The sequence below is a fragment of the Hyperoodon ampullatus genome, assembly GCF_949752795.1.
Source record: "Hyperoodon ampullatus genome assembly, chromosome: 1".
NCBI lineage: Eukaryota > Metazoa > Chordata > Mammalia > Artiodactyla > Ziphiidae > Hyperoodon > Hyperoodon ampullatus.
Genome location: NC_136914.1, coordinates 206624506 through 206644491, shown reverse-complemented (window position 1 = coordinate 206644491; position 19986 = coordinate 206624506). Strand labels below are relative to the sequence as shown.

General features: G+C 43.2%; 1 protein-coding gene across 4 annotated transcripts in view; it reads left to right on the top strand.

The window, feature by feature from the left end:
- Nucleotides 1-19986, top strand: part of SORCS1 (sortilin related VPS10 domain containing receptor 1) — a gene marked incomplete at both ends in the record, with an annotated part of 574332 nt that overhangs the window by 529311 nt on the left and 25035 nt on the right. For all 4 annotated transcript variants that reach the window (XM_079705434.1, XM_079705435.1, XM_079705437.1 and 1 more), the window contains 2 exons: nucleotides 6445-6557; nucleotides 11327-11458. In XM_079705434.1, coding sequence (XP_079561560.1) covers nucleotides 6445-6557; nucleotides 11327-11458 — 245 coding nt within the window. The remainder of the gene's footprint in view (nucleotides 1-6444; nucleotides 6558-11326; nucleotides 11459-19986) is intronic.

Sequence of the window (19986 nt, the reverse complement as noted above, 5' to 3'; positions counted from 1 at the left end):
ATTATAAAAGAAAGTGGTTAATATTGAGGCTTTCTTTTTTAAAGTTCAACTTCAAGAGTCTTGATCATTAAGAAGAATCTGCCAATGTCTAAATGTTCTGAAAAGCTCTTCTGCAAATATGTATCATTTATAAAACACTCTGCTAGTCTAAAAGTGAAGAAAGGGTCATAGCAAGCACATGTGCATCATTGTAGACTAGATATTAGTTTGAACAAACAGCTGTACAGAACAATCTGGTAATCAATTGGGGAAATTGAATGTGGTCAGGGTGTTACATGGAATGAAAATTTACTGAAATGGAAAGGTGGAAACCTTGGTGGAAAGCAGTTTATACAAATTGATCTCATTTTGGTAATTTTTTTCTGCATAGAAAGATAGTCAGATGGATCTGCACTAAGTGCTTTAGTAGATGGTAAAAATATGAACTTTTATTGTTAATATGAAAGCAGTACTAATGCATCCCGGAAAATTAAAATTTTAAAAAGCAAGAATTTAAAAGGAGATAGATAGGGAAATAAATGCTGTGCAGAGAGAGGGCAAGAGAGAGGCTCAAGGGAGGGAGGGAGGGAAGGAGGGAAGGTGAGACAGAGGTTGAGAGGGATGGAGAGACAGGCACAGAGACACACTAGCTCGTGGTCCAAACAATATCAATTGCTCCAGTTCCGGAATTAATTGATTCTGATGCAGGTTCTGTTTATCATTTCTCATCTTGCTAACTTGACCTTCAAATTCAGAAAGTAATTTGTAAGCAACTTTGTATAGTCTGAGGACACTCTTCCTCTTGCATGGCTGCCTGTTAGATTACATAATGTTTCCTCCCTCTCCCCTTCCTGAAGAGACTTGATAAGCCCCAACAGTAAGTGAAAGTAAACCAGGGCTGTGGTTTTTCTACAAGGTCCCATCAGTGAGGCGACCTCTTAGCCAGGTGGCCCTAATGGAGGAGAGCTTTTGTTTCTCTTTCCTCTCCATCTCCTTTCTGTGCTCTGGAAATGCATTTAATTCTCATAACAATTGTAGTGCAGGGTAGCCAATATTATTACTCTCATTTTTTTCAGAAAGGTAAATAACCTGCCCCAGCTAGTAAGTGGTGGAGCTGAGCTTCCCGCCCACCCCTTCTAGACCCAGGGCCCATGCTCTGAAATTACTCTACCTGATTGGCTCTCATGTGTTTTCCATCTGATGCTCTCCTTCCTCTCTCCCTCCTGGATTTCACCAGTGTCACTAATGGGCACTGACCCATTAGTCCAACAGCTATCTCCTCATTAGAACCACAGACAGAACTTTAAATCTAGAAGGTCTTTGGACTTACCTAGTCCAACCCATTATTTCACAGTTAGGAAATTGTGGCCCCAAGATGGGAAACTACCGGCTTAAAGTCATTCTGCTATTCAGTAACAGATCTAATGATAATAATAATGATGATGATGGTAGTGGTAGAAACTAATGTTGATGGATCCTTTATCAGCATCTGTTCTAAGCATTTGATATATATGATCTGTTTTATTGAATCCTCTGAACGGACTTATGAGAAATATGCTATGATTATCCCTGTTATACAAGTGAGAAAATATGGAGATAAGTATAATCTGAATAATCTGATAAGTATTATTCTGAATCTAGTTTCATGGAAACCTTCTATCCCTTGCTATGCTTAGTTCTTCCTCTTCCTAAAATCCTTCTAAAGGCATCATCGAGAGTGGGTCATTCTCCGTCATATGGGTTCTCTTCATTAAAAAGCATCTCTTGGGCTTCCCTGGTGGCGCAGTGGTTGAGAGTCTGCCTGCTAATGCAGGGGACACGGGTTTGAGCCCTGGTCTGGGAGGATCCCACATGCTACGGAGCAACTAGGCCCGTGAGCCACAACTACTGAGCCTGCACGTCTGGAGCCTGTGCTCCGCAACAAGAGAGGCCGCGATAGTGTGAGGCCCGCGCACCGCGATGAAGAGTGGCCCCCGCTTGCCACAACTAGAGAAAGCCCTCGCACAGAAACGAAGACCCAACACAGGAAAAATAAATAAATTTTTAAAGAAAAAAACATCTCTTAACTAAAAGTTTGAGCAGGGAGAGTGGTCTCTCCCTCCTCTAACAAAATTCCTGAGCCATCCAACATCCTTAATTCATCTTCAGTCAGATGGGTTGTCCAGAGTTTCATATATATAACTAGAAAATTCTAAGGACAGACATGACCTGTTAAAGGAAAATTGCATCACAGAGTATTAAACAGGCAAGATTGAATTCAACAGAAACAAATGGCAGGAATAGTTCTGAACTCTGGGATAAGCTAGTGGAAAGTACCAGAGGACTCTGGGGGCAGAGGATTATCAGTGTGGTTAAGCCACAGGTGTTTGCTAATTGGTGCTTAGGGAACTTAGGCTCCTACCCTCCCAGAGTCAGGGGTGCTATCTTTCCTTTTTTTTAATATATATATATATATATATATATATATATATATATCTTTATTGGAGTATAATTGCTTTACAATGTTGTGTTAGTTTCTGTAGTACAACAAAGTGAATCAGCTATACGTATACATAGATCCCCATATACCCTCCCTCTTGCGTCTCCCTCCCACCCTCCCTATCCCACCCCTCTAGGTCGTCACAAAGCATCAAGCTAATCTCCCTGTGCTATGCAGCAGCTTCCCACTGGCCACCCATTTTATATTTGGTAGTGTATATAGATGTCAATGCTACTCTCTCACTTCGTCCCAGCCTCCTCTTCCCACCCTGTGTCCTCAAGTCCATTCTCTACATCTGCGTCTTTATTCCTGCCCTGCAGGAATAAAGATTCATTAATACCATATTTTTAGATTCCATATATGTGCATTAGCATCCAGTATTTGTTTTTCTCTTTCTGACTCTTCACTCAGTATGACAGACTCTAGGTCCATCCACCTCATTACAAATAACTGAATTTCGTTCCTTTTTATGGCTGAGTAATATTCCATTGTATATATGTTCCACATCTTCTTTGTCGGTTCATCTGTCGATGGACATTTAGGTTGCTTCCACGTCCTGGCGATTGTAAATAGTGCTGCAATGAACATTGTGGTACATGTTTTTTTAGTTTCTTGTTTTTGCGGTACGTGGGCGTCTCACTGTTGTGGCCTCTCCCATTGCGGAGCACAGGCTCCGGACGTGCAGGCTCAGCGGCCATGGCTCACAGTCCCAGCCGCTCCGCGGCATGTGTGATCTTCCCGGACCGGGGCACGAACCCATGTCCCCTGCATCGGCAGGCGGACTCTCAACCACTGCGCCACCAGGGAAGCCCCTATCTTTTTGATTTATAGTTTTCTCAGGGTATATGCCCAGTAGTGGGATTGCTGGGTCATATGGTAATTCTATTTTTAGTTTTTTAAGGAGCCTCCATACTGTTCTCCATAGTGGCTGAATTAATTTACATTCCCACCAACAGTGCAGGAGGGTTCCCTTTTCTCCATACCCTCTGCAGCATTTATTGTTTGTAGATTTTTTGATGATGGTCATTCTGACCAGTGTGAGGTGATACCTCATTGTGGTTTTGATTTACATTTCTATGATAATTAGTGATGTTGAGCATCTTTTCATGTGTTTGTTGGCAATCTGTATGTCCATTTCAGAGATGGCTCCCAGGTCCTTGAGAAAGGCATTCCTGGATTGCAGAAGATTTACATCTCAAAGGTGCAGAGAAGGAATTTACAATGGCAAGTTTCTAAAGTAGATGCTCTAAGAAAAGGGAGGTCAGAGCCTGAAGTCCTGAAGAAACCTGTCTAAAGTTTAATTAAACTGAGGGGAAAGTTAAGACCATTATGGTCAGACGGAAGGAGGTATCATATTTGGGAAGTTGGCAGAGGAAAGATTGTCTGCCCAAAGCCACACAGGAGACTGGAGGCAAGAAAATTCAGTTTCCATGGTTTTCCTTAATTTGCTTCAGGGCTCAACTTTGCCTTTAAATAGAAAAAATAAAACGTAAATGTATAGAATTCATCTCTCAGCAGCTGCAAAAAATACATATATTACTGGTGTTTACCCTTTTCAGTCCTCCCACATGCATTCCCTATTGGTTGAATAAACTTAGGCATAACATTTCTCTGCACTGCTGTTTAGCATGCTAAGTAATTACGAAGGGAGCTGCACCATTTTTCTCATTTGTATCTTTTTATTAAGATAAATATCTTCTTTTGAGATGAAGTCTCCACAGTTTGGTTAAGAGGTTTGGGGAAAGTGAAAATGACATACACATACATCTTCAAAGGGAAAAGTTAGGACTCAGTGGGTGATTCCTTGGTGCTGCCATTTACCGTACTACTAATTAGTATGCATTTCATTCTTCTCCATCAGAACTGAAATGGGGATATTCACCTAGGGGGCCAGTGACTCATAAAATAGTCAAACTTTGAAAAATACATGTTTGGAGTAAGCTGACTGCCTTAAGTACAGGCCTGATCATGTAAGTCTTCAGTGCCTGCGCCTAATAAATCTTCAGCAGTGTTAGGAAACGCACGAGTGGGTTTTTGTGTTTCCTGAACGTGTCAGCGGCATTGCCGATGTTGCTAAACCCCTCCTGAAACACCAGAACATGCCTAAAACAAGAAAGAAATGTTTGTTGAATAATAAAATGCATAAATTACAGACAGCCTCCACTGATATTTATGCATTTATTTATTCAACAAACGTATTAATTAAATGACTCCTAGTCATTGAAGATCTAACATGAACTGGGCACTGTCCCAAAGGGCCAGGAACACAGTGCCCCCGTCCGCATTGAACTAATATACTTCTGTGGGAGACAGACAGTAAAAAAAACCAAATTATTTGTTTATTTATATTTTTATTGGAGTATAGTTCATTTACAGTGTTGTGTTAGTTTCAGGTGTACAGCAAAGTGAATCAGATATATATATATACATATATATATATATATATGTATATATATATATCTCCACTCTTTTTTAGATTCTTTTCCCATATAGGTCATTACAGAATATTGAGTAAAGTTCCCTGTGCCATACAGTAGGTCCTTATTAGTTATCTATTTTATATATAGTAGTTTGTGTAGGTCAATCGCAATCTCCCAATTTGTCCCTCCCCCACTTACCCCCAAAACAAAATAATTTAAAAAGCAAGAAGAATAAGGAAGACAAATAGGGTCATATGGTGAAAGGTGTTAGAGTTGGTGAAAGGGAGGCTACCTGAGGTTGCTGGTGGGAGGGGTTTCTCCCAGGAGAGACTGAAGGCTGAAAAGGAGCCGAGAAGGCTGTCGTCTGGGACTTGGAGGTGTGCTGACATGGGAAGGAACACGGCATATGGAGAAACACAGGGAAGGATGGGGTCGTGGAGTGCAGGGCAGCCTGAAGGACATAAGACAGGAGGGAAAGTCAGCACTGGATTGTATGAGACTATGAAGGCCATGATATGAATCTGAATCTTATTCAAAATGCAATGTGGAGCCTCCAGCAGATTTCAGGGGAGCGATGTGATCTGAGTATACCATGTGCTAAGACCCCCCAGGGCTGTGCTCTGAAACTCATCATCGTGCTAGGGCCAAGGCCACGCCAGCCAGCCAGTGACTGAGTGCGGTAGGAATACTGGGGCGAACCCATTCCTGGGACGTGGGGCTCCTCTGGCTGACTTTGGCTCGTGGACTTCCCATCAATCTCGCTGAACTTTCCTCCCTCTCTTGCAGTAAGTGTCATATATGCATCACGGTCTGGCGGTGCTTCAGGCTCCTCTGACTTCCTGCCCATATTCTCTTACAGACAAGAGACTTCTTTTATTTCTGCACAAAATCCTTGCTTTTATAATTCCATCTACTTCCTGGAGGCCCAAGATGAACTCAGGGGCTACTGTGCCAACTAACAAAACCCTTGAAGACCTGAAAATGCCTTTAAATGAAACTCCCATGCAAACAGAATTTAGCAGTAGAATGACTACAATGATGACTATAATTAGATAATCATATAATAATTATTGTGATGTAATGATAATGAAGGTATGTGCCCAACACAGTTGTACCATAAGAAAGAAAATCAAAACATGGTGGGGGAGATTATTCAGTCAGTAAATGCTTGAACGAGAGCTTGAATGTTGTGTGCATAGAAGGTGAGAGGATGGGGCATTCTAGACAAGGGGCAGTGTGTGCAAAAAGGCCTGGGGACATAAACCTACGATGCTGTCTGGGCACTTCAGGTGTGCACAAGTAGTGTCCAGGAGTGCAGGGGCTAGAACTGGGAATGATGCACAAGGCTGTGGAGCTAAGCATGGGCCACAGACCAGGGCTTTGGTCTGGAAAAGGAACTGAGAGGTAAGAGGGATGGGATATTGAACTTGCATTGTAGTAAGGTCTCTCTGGTGAGTATGAAGGAAAAGGACCCTCCATTAGGGCTCTGCATAAAATATAAAATACAGCAGACTTCTTGAGAGACCTATCTGACTTATAGTAATCCCCCTACTATTGTATTTCCAGAGGAATTCCGATCTCTTCGCCTGTCCTTTTCCCCAAACCTGGACGACTACAATCCGGACATCCCTGAGTGGAGGAGAGACATCAGCCGAGTCATCAAAAAGTCCCTGGTGGAGGTGAGTGCAAACAACTCCTCTGGCTCAGACCCTTTTCCTCTCTGTCTTTACCGAGCTTCATGGAGAAGGGGACCCTTGCTCAAAGAAATGGCAGGAAAGAGCCGGAGGCCAGGGGAAGTGGGTATCATCTGTCTGATACCTGCAAAGCTGAGCCTCCTGTGTGCAGACACATCACAGGTGCTATGGTGGGAAATGAAACTGAGTAATCAGGGGGTCCTTACCCCTTGTGAAACGCTTGTTCTGCTTAGAGAAGACGACCCTGGAAATATGTGACAGTCACGTGGCAGAGTTCATGATTAGCCATTGGTACATGTAAAAATCAGCTCCTGTGCATCATACTGGCACAGCATAAATACAATAAATACAATTGGTAAGAGCAGCCTGGGTTCCAGCTGAATGGCCAGCACAACAGCACAGTGAGCACTCAGCACAGGAGGGTAGTCATCTTACTATGTCCCAATTCTTTTAATGGCATTTCTCTCCCACGACAGCCCCAAGAGGAAAGTATTATTGGGAGTTCCCTGGTGGTCTAATGGTTAGGATTCAGCACTTTCACTTACATGGCCCAGGTTCATTCCCTGGTCGGGGAACTGAGATCCTGCAAGCCATGCAGCATGGCCAAAAAAAAAAAAAAAGGTGTGGGGGGGGACCTAAAAGATGCTTAAAAGAAGAGAAAGTATTATTGTCTTCATTTGCAGATTAGGCAGTTGAGGTCCAGAGAAGTTAAATAACTTGTCTAAAGCCTCACAGCTAATAAGTGACAGAGCTACAAAACTGAAGTGAAGGATCTGAATCCCATGTCTGGGTTTTCACATGTGAAGCACAGCCCCATCCAGTTCCTGGGAGAGTAACGAGGTGGTGTCGTTCATCCCTCTCTGAGCAAAGGTCACCTACAGTTTGACAAGACACCCTCTTCTAGGCACATTCCCCCCTGCATACTCCACTTCCATGAACAGTCAGAGGAATGGGATATCTGCTCATGGAGCTGCTTGGATTTATTGCACAAACCCAGAAAATCAGAGATGACTTTTGCCTAAAGTCTATTCTTAGCACGAAAGAAAAGTCAATTTAGGATTAGTTATACATTCTTTCCTGCACCCAACACATGGTGTCTCATGACCCAAAGGGATAAGGAGAGCCAAAGGCATTCAGGTAACCCCTGCTCAGAAAACAGATCTCGCATCCAGCCTTTTGGCAAAGAGCTGGCCTTCCCCGTATTCATACCATTATCTTTGTTGATATTTATTTAGCACTTACAATATTTCAGAAACTCTTCTCAGTGTTTTGCATTTTTAAACATGTTTAATCACAAAACCCCTAGCTTGTGATGTAGATAGAATAATTATTCCTACTTTACAAGTGAGAAAACTGAATTTAGAGGCAGATAACTTGCCCAGTGCTGTACAGTTTAAAATCAGGCTCTGGAGTCAGACCATCAAGGTTTGAATCTTGATTACCACTCCACTCTGCTGCTATCCTTTGCCTTGTTACATAGAGAGACAGGAATAAATGGAATAGTGGGGTGGAGAAGAGTTATCTTCTGTGTCTCTGGGTAAATGCCATCTCACCTTCATCTTTCTTAATGACTCAGCATCCATGAGGTTATCGGTGGCTAAACATTATGGCCACCAGGGGGTGCAGCTACCAAACTGCAGGCCCAACTGGAACAGGCCCTTTTGCCTTTGGAGCTGTTTGTCCCTGGTGTGACAACTGGTTTCTCTCCTCTGCTGTCCAAGAGAGATGACTTATACCCTTCAATGAACCCACAGCTCACCTCCTTCAGTCTATGGCGTTCTAGAGATCCATGTCCCTGTAGATCTCCAAGGCAGCTATCCAACACCCCCAGGTGATTTATCAACCAGGCATTAGCTCAGCAGTGACATTTTCCAGGCTGATTTCTCTTCCCATTAATTGTCTAGGGATTAGGTGCCCAGAGCCTCCACCTTTCCACCAGCTGTCCAGTAGGCTAGAAATGACTGCTCATTAATATTTCTAGGCCACTGCATAGCATAATCAGCTAAATGGAGAACAAACAGGTTGGCTCAACATCCCTCAGGATAAGGGGTGATGGGGTGGAGGGAGCTTTAAAGACTCCTTGGTTACCCAATCCTAAGAGGCAGCTGAGCCAGCCCTGGTTCCTAGCGCCCCACCCTGTCTTTGAGATCAGTAATTACACTTGGCCACTTCTTTAAGTTCTGAAGTACCCTGTTGCCAAGTGTCCCCTAATAAGCTCTATAAGAGGTACAGCCGGCAGTCAACTTATTTATAGTTTTCTTCCTATTCATTCTGTAACAGAATTTGATATAAAATCAGCTGCCTTTTCCTCATCAATTGGGATTTTTCTATTGACATTTTGCAATGGAATCTTTAATTGAATGTCATTCAGTAAACAGTTTTGTTGATGACGAGGATGGTTTAGACATAAGCTTTGAGTTTAAAATCTAGGACGGGGCTTCCCTGGTGGCACAGTGGTTGAGAGTCCGCCTGCTGATGCAGGGGGCACGGGTTCGTGCCCCGGTCCGGGAAGATCCCACATGCCACGGAGCAGCTGGGCCCGTGAGCCACGGCCGCTGAGCCTGCACGTCCGGAGCTCGTGCTCCACAACGGAGAGGCCACAACAGTGAGAGGCCCATGTACCGCAAAAAAAAAAAAAAAAAAAAAAAAAATGTAGGATGGCCGTAAAACAGTATGATATCAGCTGGGATAGGAGCTGCTTTGTGATAAGTGTCAGGAGAAGGAAGGCAGGAGAGCGCTGGTTCAGGACAGAGGCATTATGGTCCGACCAAGCTTCCAAACTAAGTGTCACCACTCACTACCTAGATGACCCCGAGCCAATGTTGAACTTTCTTCCATCTGCTGTCTGTCCTGTAGCAGAAATAGGGATGCCCCTCCCAGATCCCCATTCAGGGAAAGACTGTTACCTTAGCTGCTGGGAGTGCTGTGGGCAGAGGCTTCAGCGGCCTTCCCCATGTCATGTCCCTTTCGGAGTGGCTCATGTCCAATGACGTGGTTGTATAAAGGCCTGGCCACTCAGCTCAACCTTAGACAAATCTGAAGGGCCATTCTCACTCCTTACAGGATCTTCTGAGGCTGTTGTTGGCCTTTACCACAGCTCAGCTTCTCCCTCCGCCCATTCCTGCTTCCTGGCCTTCGCTCCTATAGATGTTGATTCCAAGAATGTGCCCTAATAAACACCCTACGCTCTAAACTCAGAGCCAGCTTCCTGAACACTCCCAGCCCGTGATGTGTCTTCACCTGTACAGAGAGGCGTAATAACACTTGCTCCAAAGAGTCACTAGGGGGTGTCACATTACATTGGATTAAGAAGTTGCTTAGCACAATGCCAGACACATAGTAAGGACCCAATAAATGGAATTTCCTGCTACTTCGAAAAAAATATAAATGTAGACTTCAGAAGCCAACAATCATCTAATTGGGAAATCATGAAAAATACTCTGAAATAAGTGAACTTTACGAGGGCTCATGAAGGATAAGTAATGTTCTAGCAGCAAATGTATAGAAAAGACATTCTGGGGGAGATGGCATGCACAAAAACATTTGCAGGAAAAGGCTGGAATACTGAGAAATTGTACATGAGTCTATTTGGCTAAGCGTAAGATGACATTATGAGTTGTGGGTAATTAGTTTAGGAAAGAAAGGTGGGACCATATTGCAGAAGGCTTTGAATATATCTTTAACCCAGTTGGCAGTGGGAATTTGTGCATGAATTTGGACATGGAAACACAATCTGCTTTGGACTGTAGTAAGATAAATCTGGAAGTAGTAGCCTGTCTCCTGGAGATGGGAAGGCTGCTGTAAAACTTGAAGGGAGAAAGTGTAAAGGCTGAATTGAGATATTAACGGGGCGGGGGGGCATTTAAACAGGAAGGAACCAATAGGATCATTCATGTGGAGGGTGACTTGTCAAGATCTCATAGACTGATTAGATAGAACATGGAAAGGAGAGTGTGGTGCTGGAGATGAGATAAGGCTCCCAGCTAGGGTATCTGGGAAAGGAGTGGCTCCGGTCATCCACGTGCAGAATGAAGATTTCCGGGGTGAATATGAGAAGTTCTCATAAAACAACCAAATGACGTTCTGACTTGGCCGCTGGAGAGAGAAGCCAGGATTGTAGCCTTGGATTCTAGAACCATCTAGAGAGTGGGCTCAGGAAAGAGGAAGTTCTTGAGTGAGTGATATCTATGATTTTAATAGAAGATTCCATGCAGCAGAGTGAAGGGCTGAGAGGGCTTCCTGGAACCGGCTGGTCATCAGGGTCTGACGCTGTGGAGAACTCAGAAGATGCCTGGGGGCTGTGGTCTGGGGTTAGGTTAGGTGATGGAGGTATGCCTGGTCAGTCTGGAGAATAACTCTAATGCTTCAAGGAAGAAGGAAGCTAGGTTAGAAAGTGTTAAGGCATGAGGGGTAGAAGATAAAGCTCAGTAAGTGACGGCCTTCTCACTGGCAAGGTCCACTCACTTATACAAGGCAGGTACTGCTATTATTCCCACTTTTTAATTTGAGGAGATGCAAAGTGTTTCAGGTCTCAAGGGGATGGAGCTGGGATCAGACCTCAGAGTCTGACTTGTACCCAGTGGTGTCTCTCACATCCCTCCCCAACTGGTGCACCCAGGACCCTACTTTCCCACCCCACCTCCACACCTTTGTGTCTTCTTCACCACCCCCCACCCAGCTCTCTTCTGAACACATGGTCCCTTCTCATCAGCTTTCCTGCAGGACTCACATGCGCCTCTGTGTCTCTCCCTCAGGCCACCGGGGTTCCAGGCCAGCACATCTTGGTGGCGGTGCTCCCTGGCTTACCCACTGCTGCCGAGCTCTTTGTCTTGCCCTATCAGGATCCCACGGGAGAAAACAAAAGGTCAGCCGAGGACCTGGAGCAGGTGAGTCCTCAGGTGACATTTCAGCTTCTCCCAGCAGTCTGAGCCACAACCCTGCTAGTGTCTGACCACGACAGCAGCTCTGGGGGATCTCCACTTGGGAGCAAGGGTGCCAGCTGTTTGTGGAGTCTTCCACTTTCCTGTCCTCTGTTGAGAAACATAATCTGGTGATTTAACTACAGCTTCACCAAAAAATATGTGCAAGAGTGTGTATTGTCAGCAGTGGCTAAATCACTCAGAGTATATCCCACGCTGTGGGATACTCTACAGTGTTTACGATGAATGAGATAAATCTTTGAGTACTGATGTGACAAACTGTCCAAGATATTAGGTGGGGGGGGGAAGCAAGAGGCTACACAAGACATAGAAGTCAAATCCATTTATATCTTACCTCACACACTTACATCATAGGAGTACCATGAGAATCAAATGATGTATCTTTTTAAAAAGGTACAACTTTCATACAAATCATGAATCAGCACCATACTCAGATGACCTGATTTGAGCTTATAATAAATGAGTGATATTGGCTCCAAGCACCTCTCCTGGCTACATGGGGTCTACTCTCTCCTCATCTCCACCACCTCTGAAGTATTAGGGTGTCTGTGTGTGTGTGTGTCTGTGTCTGTGTGTGTCTGTGTCTGTTTCTCTCTCTTCTGCTCCCTTAGGTCTTTTTTCCTCCCTTCCTTCCTTTTAACTTCAAAAGATTATCCAATCTCTATAGTGAAGATTATTACTATGATGATGTTATCATTGTTCTTATTCTTCACCCATTCAGTTAAAATGATCAGTCTTGGGCTTCCCTGGTGGTGCAGTGGTTGAGAGTCCACCTGCCGATGCAGGGGACACGGGTTCGTGCCCCGGTCCGGGAAGATCCCACATGCCGCGGAGCAGCTGGGCCCGTGAGCCATGGCCTCTGAGTCTGCACGTCCGGAGCCTGTGCTCCACAACGGGAGAGGCCACAACAGTGAGAGGCCCACATACCGCAAAAAAAAAAAAAAAAAAAGATCAGTCTTGGTCTGGTTCCCCTGTTAAAAACTACATGATTTTGGTTTCTCAATTCTTTCTGGCAGATAGATTAAAAATAGGATTCCTCTCAGACACTAAGTAAATATTGGCTTTTTCCCTTCCAGTACTTGGAGCTTTTCAGTTTACTTAGAATAAATCTATAATCTAGTCCCATGATCTCTAGTCTCCAAGATGGTTTGAGAACCTCCTATAATAGCCTTATTAACAACACCAAATTATAGGCTGGCCTACCTGCGAGCACACCCGCCTTTTAACTGCCACTTTTTCACTTGGCAAAAGGCTCACCTCTCTGTTGTTTTCCATGTGCAAGTAATTGAATAACTGGGCTGTCAAGGAAAGCCCCCACTGAACCTCATCTCCTAGTGAACTGTAGTTAGAGGTCGGGCAGCAGGGAACCCATCAGACCTACATCTGACTTTGCTCAGCCCTAGCTCTAGACTTCCCACTGTATTTGACAAATTATTCTCTGCACCTGCAATTCAGTGGGAGAAAGAATGGATTATTTCTTATCACCACACTGCTCATGAGACCTAGAGGGGAGGTAGATCGCTATCCGAGGCATGTAGGTAGGGACACTTATAATTATTCCTCCTCTGGAAATCTTATGGATTGTCAATGAAATCCAGAATATAGTCTTCTCAATATGGAAGAGTCCAGATTTAAAGCCAGCTAATTTCCCAGGTACCACATCATCTGTGCATCCCTATTTCTCATACTTTTCATTTTTTCTCTAAAATATATTTTCTAGATGTTTCCTTGAGAGGAAATGTGGGAAGAAGAGGGGTGTGTTCTCTGAAACTTGGTTTACTTGTGTATCTTGCTTTGACTGTCTATTTTCCCTAGAGTTCTTCTTTCTCTTTATTCGGTCTTGTCTGAGTGGCTTCTCCAGGGACACTCTCAGAGACCTGAGTAATCATCCCTGAGGCAGCCTGGTATAGGTATTGATGAGCCATTTAATTAGAGATCTAAAGGCAGCTGGCTTGGCCTGTGTGAAAGCTGTGGGACTTAACATTTGGTACACATGTAGGGAGTCCAGACATTTTATTAGAAAGACCACAGGTTTGGAGAAACATAAACCAGGTTTCTAGCTTCAGCTCTTATATTCATTGTGTATATCCTATAGAGGACAAATATTCAGAAAAGTTAAGTAATTCAGCCCAAATCACATAATCTATAATACCTATCTCAGAGGGCGTTTGAGAGGTCATTAAAGAAATGATACAGCAAAGCCCTTGACCTATAGTAGATACTCAGTAAGTGGTAAATAGATGGTGGTTACATTTATGGACATTTTGTGATAGGAGGAGAGTATATGAGAAATGCAAAAAAAAAAAAAAAAAAGTAAGAGTATTAAAGACTAGTATCGTCCAGGGCATGTATTGGAAGAAAGAGGATGGTGACAATAAGGAGAAAAAGATTAATGAATGAAATTGCACAAGAGAACAAGGACAACAGGAAACAGAAAGAACATGCATGAATGAGTAAACTGGAGGGAGGATGACTCATCTAAGTTATCATGGATGGATGTCATTAAGGGAAAACAGAGTACCAAGTGAGAGATCGTAAGTCTGGTTAAGGGAATTGCCAGTGTAGCAGCCTTATCCAGGACTCAAACTAAATACAGTGACCAAACAAATGCCAAACCAAGCACATAAGAAATCAGTGTCTTATGGAGAGTATCATTACCCTGATTAATAAGCGCAGTTATGAAATCAACATACAAATTAAGCCTTGTGTCAAGAACCAGCAAAATAGGGGCTGCCCACAGGAATCCTATAGGTTTTGTCCTAAGAGGGGTCCTTTAATCTTTCTCTCTGACTCAGTCACTCTAAAATGAAGAACTTCAGGCCCCAACAGGGAGCTGTGAATTGCCTGAGGAGACACAACTCTTCAAGGAAAATGAGTTTCTGGTTCTGTTTCTGCAACTAACTCTCAAGCCTAGCAGTCCCCTTGCTCTGCCATGCTGCAGATATGTCTTTGGGTACCACTTGAATTCTGCGGGCCCCCCAAGATACCAAGGCTGTTGTACCAGGAAATGAACAAGAGATGTTTTGCTTTGGGTTTTTGCAGGTTTTTTTTTTCCTGATGCAGTGAACATATATTCTATTCAAACAAATTTAAGGAGAAAAGGTGAAGTCATGAGCTTCTTTAATTGGGAAGTCCAAGGATACAGTTCAGGTGTGGATGAACTCAGAGAGGAAGCGTCACCAGATTACTCCCCTGTCTTCCTCTCTCCCTCTTTCTCCATCTCTTTTCGTTGCTACCACATGGGAAGTCTGCCTGAGAATGAAGCCGACACATAGGAAGACAAGAATGGCCACAGGAAGCCCCAGTCTTTTATTTAGTCATCTTATCAGCCCCATTCAAAAGACATTGCCTCTCCCCTGAGTGAACCCCAAGAGCCCAGGGTGATAATTCTCACTGACTCAACTTGGCTGAAGTGGGCATGTCTTAACTAGCCTGGTAATCAGAAGACTAGAGCTCTGTTAGTGACAACTCAATGTTTTATACCCTCCCTGGATCAGGAGTTTAGGGAGCCCTTCCTAAACCAAATGGGCAAAGAATAAATAAGGATACGGTTCCTTAAAGAAAAATGTGGGGGAAAGAGAAGGAACGGGAGGCAGGCAAATGCAACTGACTTCCTCTGTCATAAATCACATAGAAATTTTGACTGAATGCAAAATAAAACCAAACAACAGAAAGGACCCCACTCCCTTAAAGGCTGCACTCTGAATCCCAGATGGAACTTGGGAAGAGCTGTCTTTATCCCCCCTCTTAATACTCTGGCCCCTTTCTTGTAAAGATACTGCACAGAACTCCCAGCAGGAGAATGAGTGGGACCCTGGCCAGATGGACCCTGAAGACTGTGAGGGCAGGGCTCCAGCATAGGGCTCTGGGCTCTCCTTCCTCAGCTTCCTCTAATAATGTTCCCAGGGGAGGAGAGATGCTGGCTTAGTTGGAGCTATCTTGTCTGTGAAATAAATTGAAAATTCCTCACAGTGAGAAGTACTTGACCTTGTTATCCGGATAACAATGGGCTGGGTTAATCAAGTGACCTCTGTCTGGGAGGCTTCCACCACTCTTTACTTCACATCTCCAGAGAGTGAGAAAAGTCTCACTTGCCCTTAGCTGGCCTCATCAGGGATAGGGCTACCCTGAAGCCAGCTGCTCAGGTGTGGAGCAAACCATACCCCCTCCACCACTGTACTCCCAGGCATCTCTCTGAGTCCTCAGATCTGTATCTGCCTCTCCTGGAAGGAGGAAGGACCATCATGCTCTGGGTGTGATGCTGTGCTGGGGAGATAGGGAGCCTACGTGGTGTTGTCTTGCTGAATCCTTAAAGGGCATGAGTGCATTTAAAAGGAACAAAAAGACTAAGGACAAAATGTCAACCACCAACAAGGAATTTCCTCTTCGGTTGTTTATGTTACCATATACATTTGACAGATGCAGAATCCAAAATCCAGGGAAAGGAAAGGTGCCTCTGGAAATGGAGCAGTCTATTGGCAACATTTTTAGAAATTAAAGATTCATTATGAAATGTAATAAATCATCTCAGACTATTTTCTATATACTCAGTCTGCCCTGTTCAGATTTTTTAAAGTGAGGAATTGAAGAAATATTTTGGAGTTCACAAGGAAGGTCACTAAAACAGGAAACTGTAATTAAAAGAACAGGTAAGAGTTGTGCCAAAGGAATATGGCAAAAGGAGAAAAAGAGAAGCTTAGAGCTGGTGTTGGAGAATCCAAGGGAAAGGAGTGAATATGGACAAATTATTTCTTCATTATGTCATCCAGGAAAAACTTCTTAGGCGCTTTAATCAAGCTGATTCTGTCGTGCTAACAAAACAGAGAATTGTTAAATAGAATTCATGTTTGGCTCCATTGCTTACTCCAAGTTTTATTCCAGAAATCATACTATATGAATTGAGAAAGATCTTTCTCTGTTGATTCCAAAAGTAATATCATTCAACTACTCTTTGAGGGGGCCTTCATAACTTAACAGGATCAGGATTGACTGACTGGGTCAGTTGCAAGGTCATCCCAAGCAAGTCTCCCTCTAAACATGGCACCAGAATGCTATTTATGTTCAGTAGGGTTGGCATCCCTCCTCCCAACTTCAGAGATAAGCATTAGTTGTTTGGCCCAATGTAGCTTTGGCATGGATAAATCTGCCAAAGCCCATTTTGAATCTGTAGTTTCACTTTGTACCACTTCTTTGGGTTTCATGTTTCATAAATTACCAACTGCTGTGTTGTCCTTAAACTTCTCTTTCTTCATGTTTCAATGTTTGACACTCCATTCTAATGATCTGAGAGTCTGTTTTCCTCTACTGGTCTCATTAAACATTGTTTAGATGTTGAATGTGTTCTTCGCATGGTAACCGTCCCTTCTGTTGACTAAACATCTCTAGCTCACCACTTCTGGGTACCAGTAGGGTCGTACCCATGAGTCTCTTCTGTAGACAGAGCCATGTGACTAATTCTGCCCAGTGAGGTGGGAGCAGAAGTGATAAGCGTCACTTCCAAGCTGAAGTGTTCAAATGCCAGTTACAGAACCTTAAGAATGCTTTTTCCCTCCTATGGTGTTGTGTACATTTGAGGGGGCTGATCTACCAGCCCTTGTCCCTGTGTGACTATAATGAGCCCAGCATCATTGCCTACCTGCAGTGGATATGGAGTGTAAGCAAGAAATATACTTCCTTTGTTTCAAGTCCCCAAAATTTTAACATCATTACCTCAGCCTGACCTAACCTATTCTGATTATCACACTTAAACTTCATACTTTGTAAAGAAGATGAGGAGGAGAATTGCTATTTTCCCTCTACCAGCTCCCTTCCACTACACCCTTTTGATGGTGTCTTTCCAAGTATTTTTATTGAGTTCCCACTGTCTGTTTAAGTGGTAGTTTAAACGAAGAGTGGGTTGCATTTGAATCATAGGCATATTCCACCAAATAGGCAGATACTAAGAATAATATGTTGTTTCTTTGGTCATGATGATGATGATGATGATGATGATGATTATTATTATTATTTTTGAGATACGCGGGCCTCTCACTGCTGTGGCCTCTCCCATTGCGGAGCACAGGCTCCGGACACGTAGGTTCAGCGGCCATGGCTCACGGGCCCAGCTGCTCCGCGGCATGTGGGATCTTCCCGGACCGGGGCATGAACCCGTGTCCCCTGCATTGGCAGAAGGACTCTCAACCACTGCGCCACCAGGGAAGCCCTGGTCATGATTATTTAGCTGAAGGAGAACAGAAAATGGAGAGCAGCAGAAGAGGGATGCTAGTACAAAGGATAAATGAAATTTGCTAAGACAACACACTGTGGACAGAAAAAGAAAAATGAATAGATTCAACTTGCTTTAGGAGGACGGATCTCCCAGCAATTACACATTATTTCACTTGAGTCTTTATCATGCAAACTTGCGTTCTTTCCATTTAGACTGTCACCACACTGTTCTATAGTTGCAGTTTATTCTACTCCTTTCATAGCCAAAGACCGTCCTAAACATTATAAACTATATTAACTGGTGAACAGAGTGTGGCAATCCTGAGGCTAAGGTTAGGAATTGCCTGTAGCTCATGTTGGTCAGCTGACATGGGACTGGTGTTTTAAGTTGTGTGCTTCACAGTTGGATGAGAGATAGAAGCATAATTAATGAAATGCTGCAATTTTTTATCTCCTAAATCTGCTCAGCTGGACCTCCTTCCAAATATCTTTTGTGTCTTTGTCAGCTGGCTCAAGGAAAATGTTTTTCATGGAAATGTCCTAAGATTAGGAGTCAAACAAAACTGAATTCTCGTCTCAATTCTTCAAATATTAACTGGGTAAACTTAGCAATGTCCTTTAAGCTCCATGTCCTTTCAATGGAGATACCAACACTAACACCTGAGATACGCTGTGTTAGAAAAAAAATAGTAAGAAATATGCAACTTTGCCCATACAAAGTGTTCAGTGCATAGATAATATATGTACAAACATATATAACAATTCATGAACTGATGAAAACAATACAGAATAAACATTTCTGCAGATGGGGTGGAAAACATTTAAAGTAATGTCAAAATCTGTCAACAGTTTCATACTCATTTGAGTAGAGAAATATATGGTTCTAATTGAGATTATTCTTGTAAGCAGTGTAAATTTTATTTAGTTTTGTTTCTGTGCATAAGTTCTTTCCCACAAAGTATTGAAGAAACATTCTCAGGGAGAAGAAAGAAATATCACTTCAGCTTGTTGAAAGAAAGAAGCCTTTCTCATGCAAATACATAGTCCCCTTTTGTCTACATGATGGACTCTGCAAAACAGGATAGTTCCTTAATTACTTCTGATAACTTTTTCATATTTGAGTTAAAATATTTTTTTCTCCAAATATAAGTATGTATATATGTGCACACATGTATGCGTATGTATATAAGCATATGAATTTCATGCATACTTAATTATATATATTTCACACATATATACACACATTTCTGTGTGTATATGTTTATTTCATAGCCAAAACCTTTCTGATTAATCTCTACTAAAGAATCCACTGTTGGGCTTCCCTGGTGGCGCAGTGGTTGAGAGTCTGCCTGCTGATGCAGGGTACGCGGGTTCGTGTCCCGGTCTGGGAAGATCCCACGTGCTGCGGAGCGGCTGGGCCCTTGAGCCATGGCCACTGGGCCTGCGCGTCCGGAGGCTGTGCTCTACAACGGGAGAGGCCACAACAGTGAGAGGCCCGCGTACCGCAAAAAAAAAAAAAAAAAAAAAATCCACTGTCAGATTCTTAGAAAGGCCTTGCCAATTGAATGATAAGAAGAAGATAGAATAGGAACTTGTACATTGTAACACTTTACAGGACACAAAGGAAAACCATTCTACACAGTCTGTGTTAGAAATCCACTCTTTCTGTAAACCTGGAACATTCTGGAAGCTTCTCAGTACCCAGGAGAAAGAGTAGCTTATATAGAGAGAATAAAGTTGTTTTCAACATAATTTTATCACAACCTTGTTCTTCTGTGTGGTTTGCCAAGTGGAAACATTTGAGAGGCTGAGCTTGAACTGGATCCCAGGTGCTCAACCACAGGTCACTGACAGTCATCCCAAGTTCCTGTTAAGCAAAGAAGTTCATCTGCAGGGCAGTTCAGTTCCATTACTGGACAGGGACCTCTGCAGGAGAGTCTGTGCTTGAAAACAAAGCCATCAGGCCCTGCTTAATTGATTAAAGGACCAAAGCTGTCATTTTGACAACTCAGTAGACTAAGTGAAACTTTATAAATATAAAAGGAAAGATAATTTAAGAATTTAATTAGCAGAACGATGTTCAGAAAGCATCTAACTAGACCTAAATTGCATATGAATAAAATATGACACTGTGATTAGAATGTTAAAAATGAGGCAAGGAGACCAGATAATAGGAGTGTGGTTTTGTCTGATAGTTTTCCACAAATTACTCGAAAGGGTGAATGAAACAGAGCAAATTGAGCTGGTTTTCTACTTTAAACACGTGA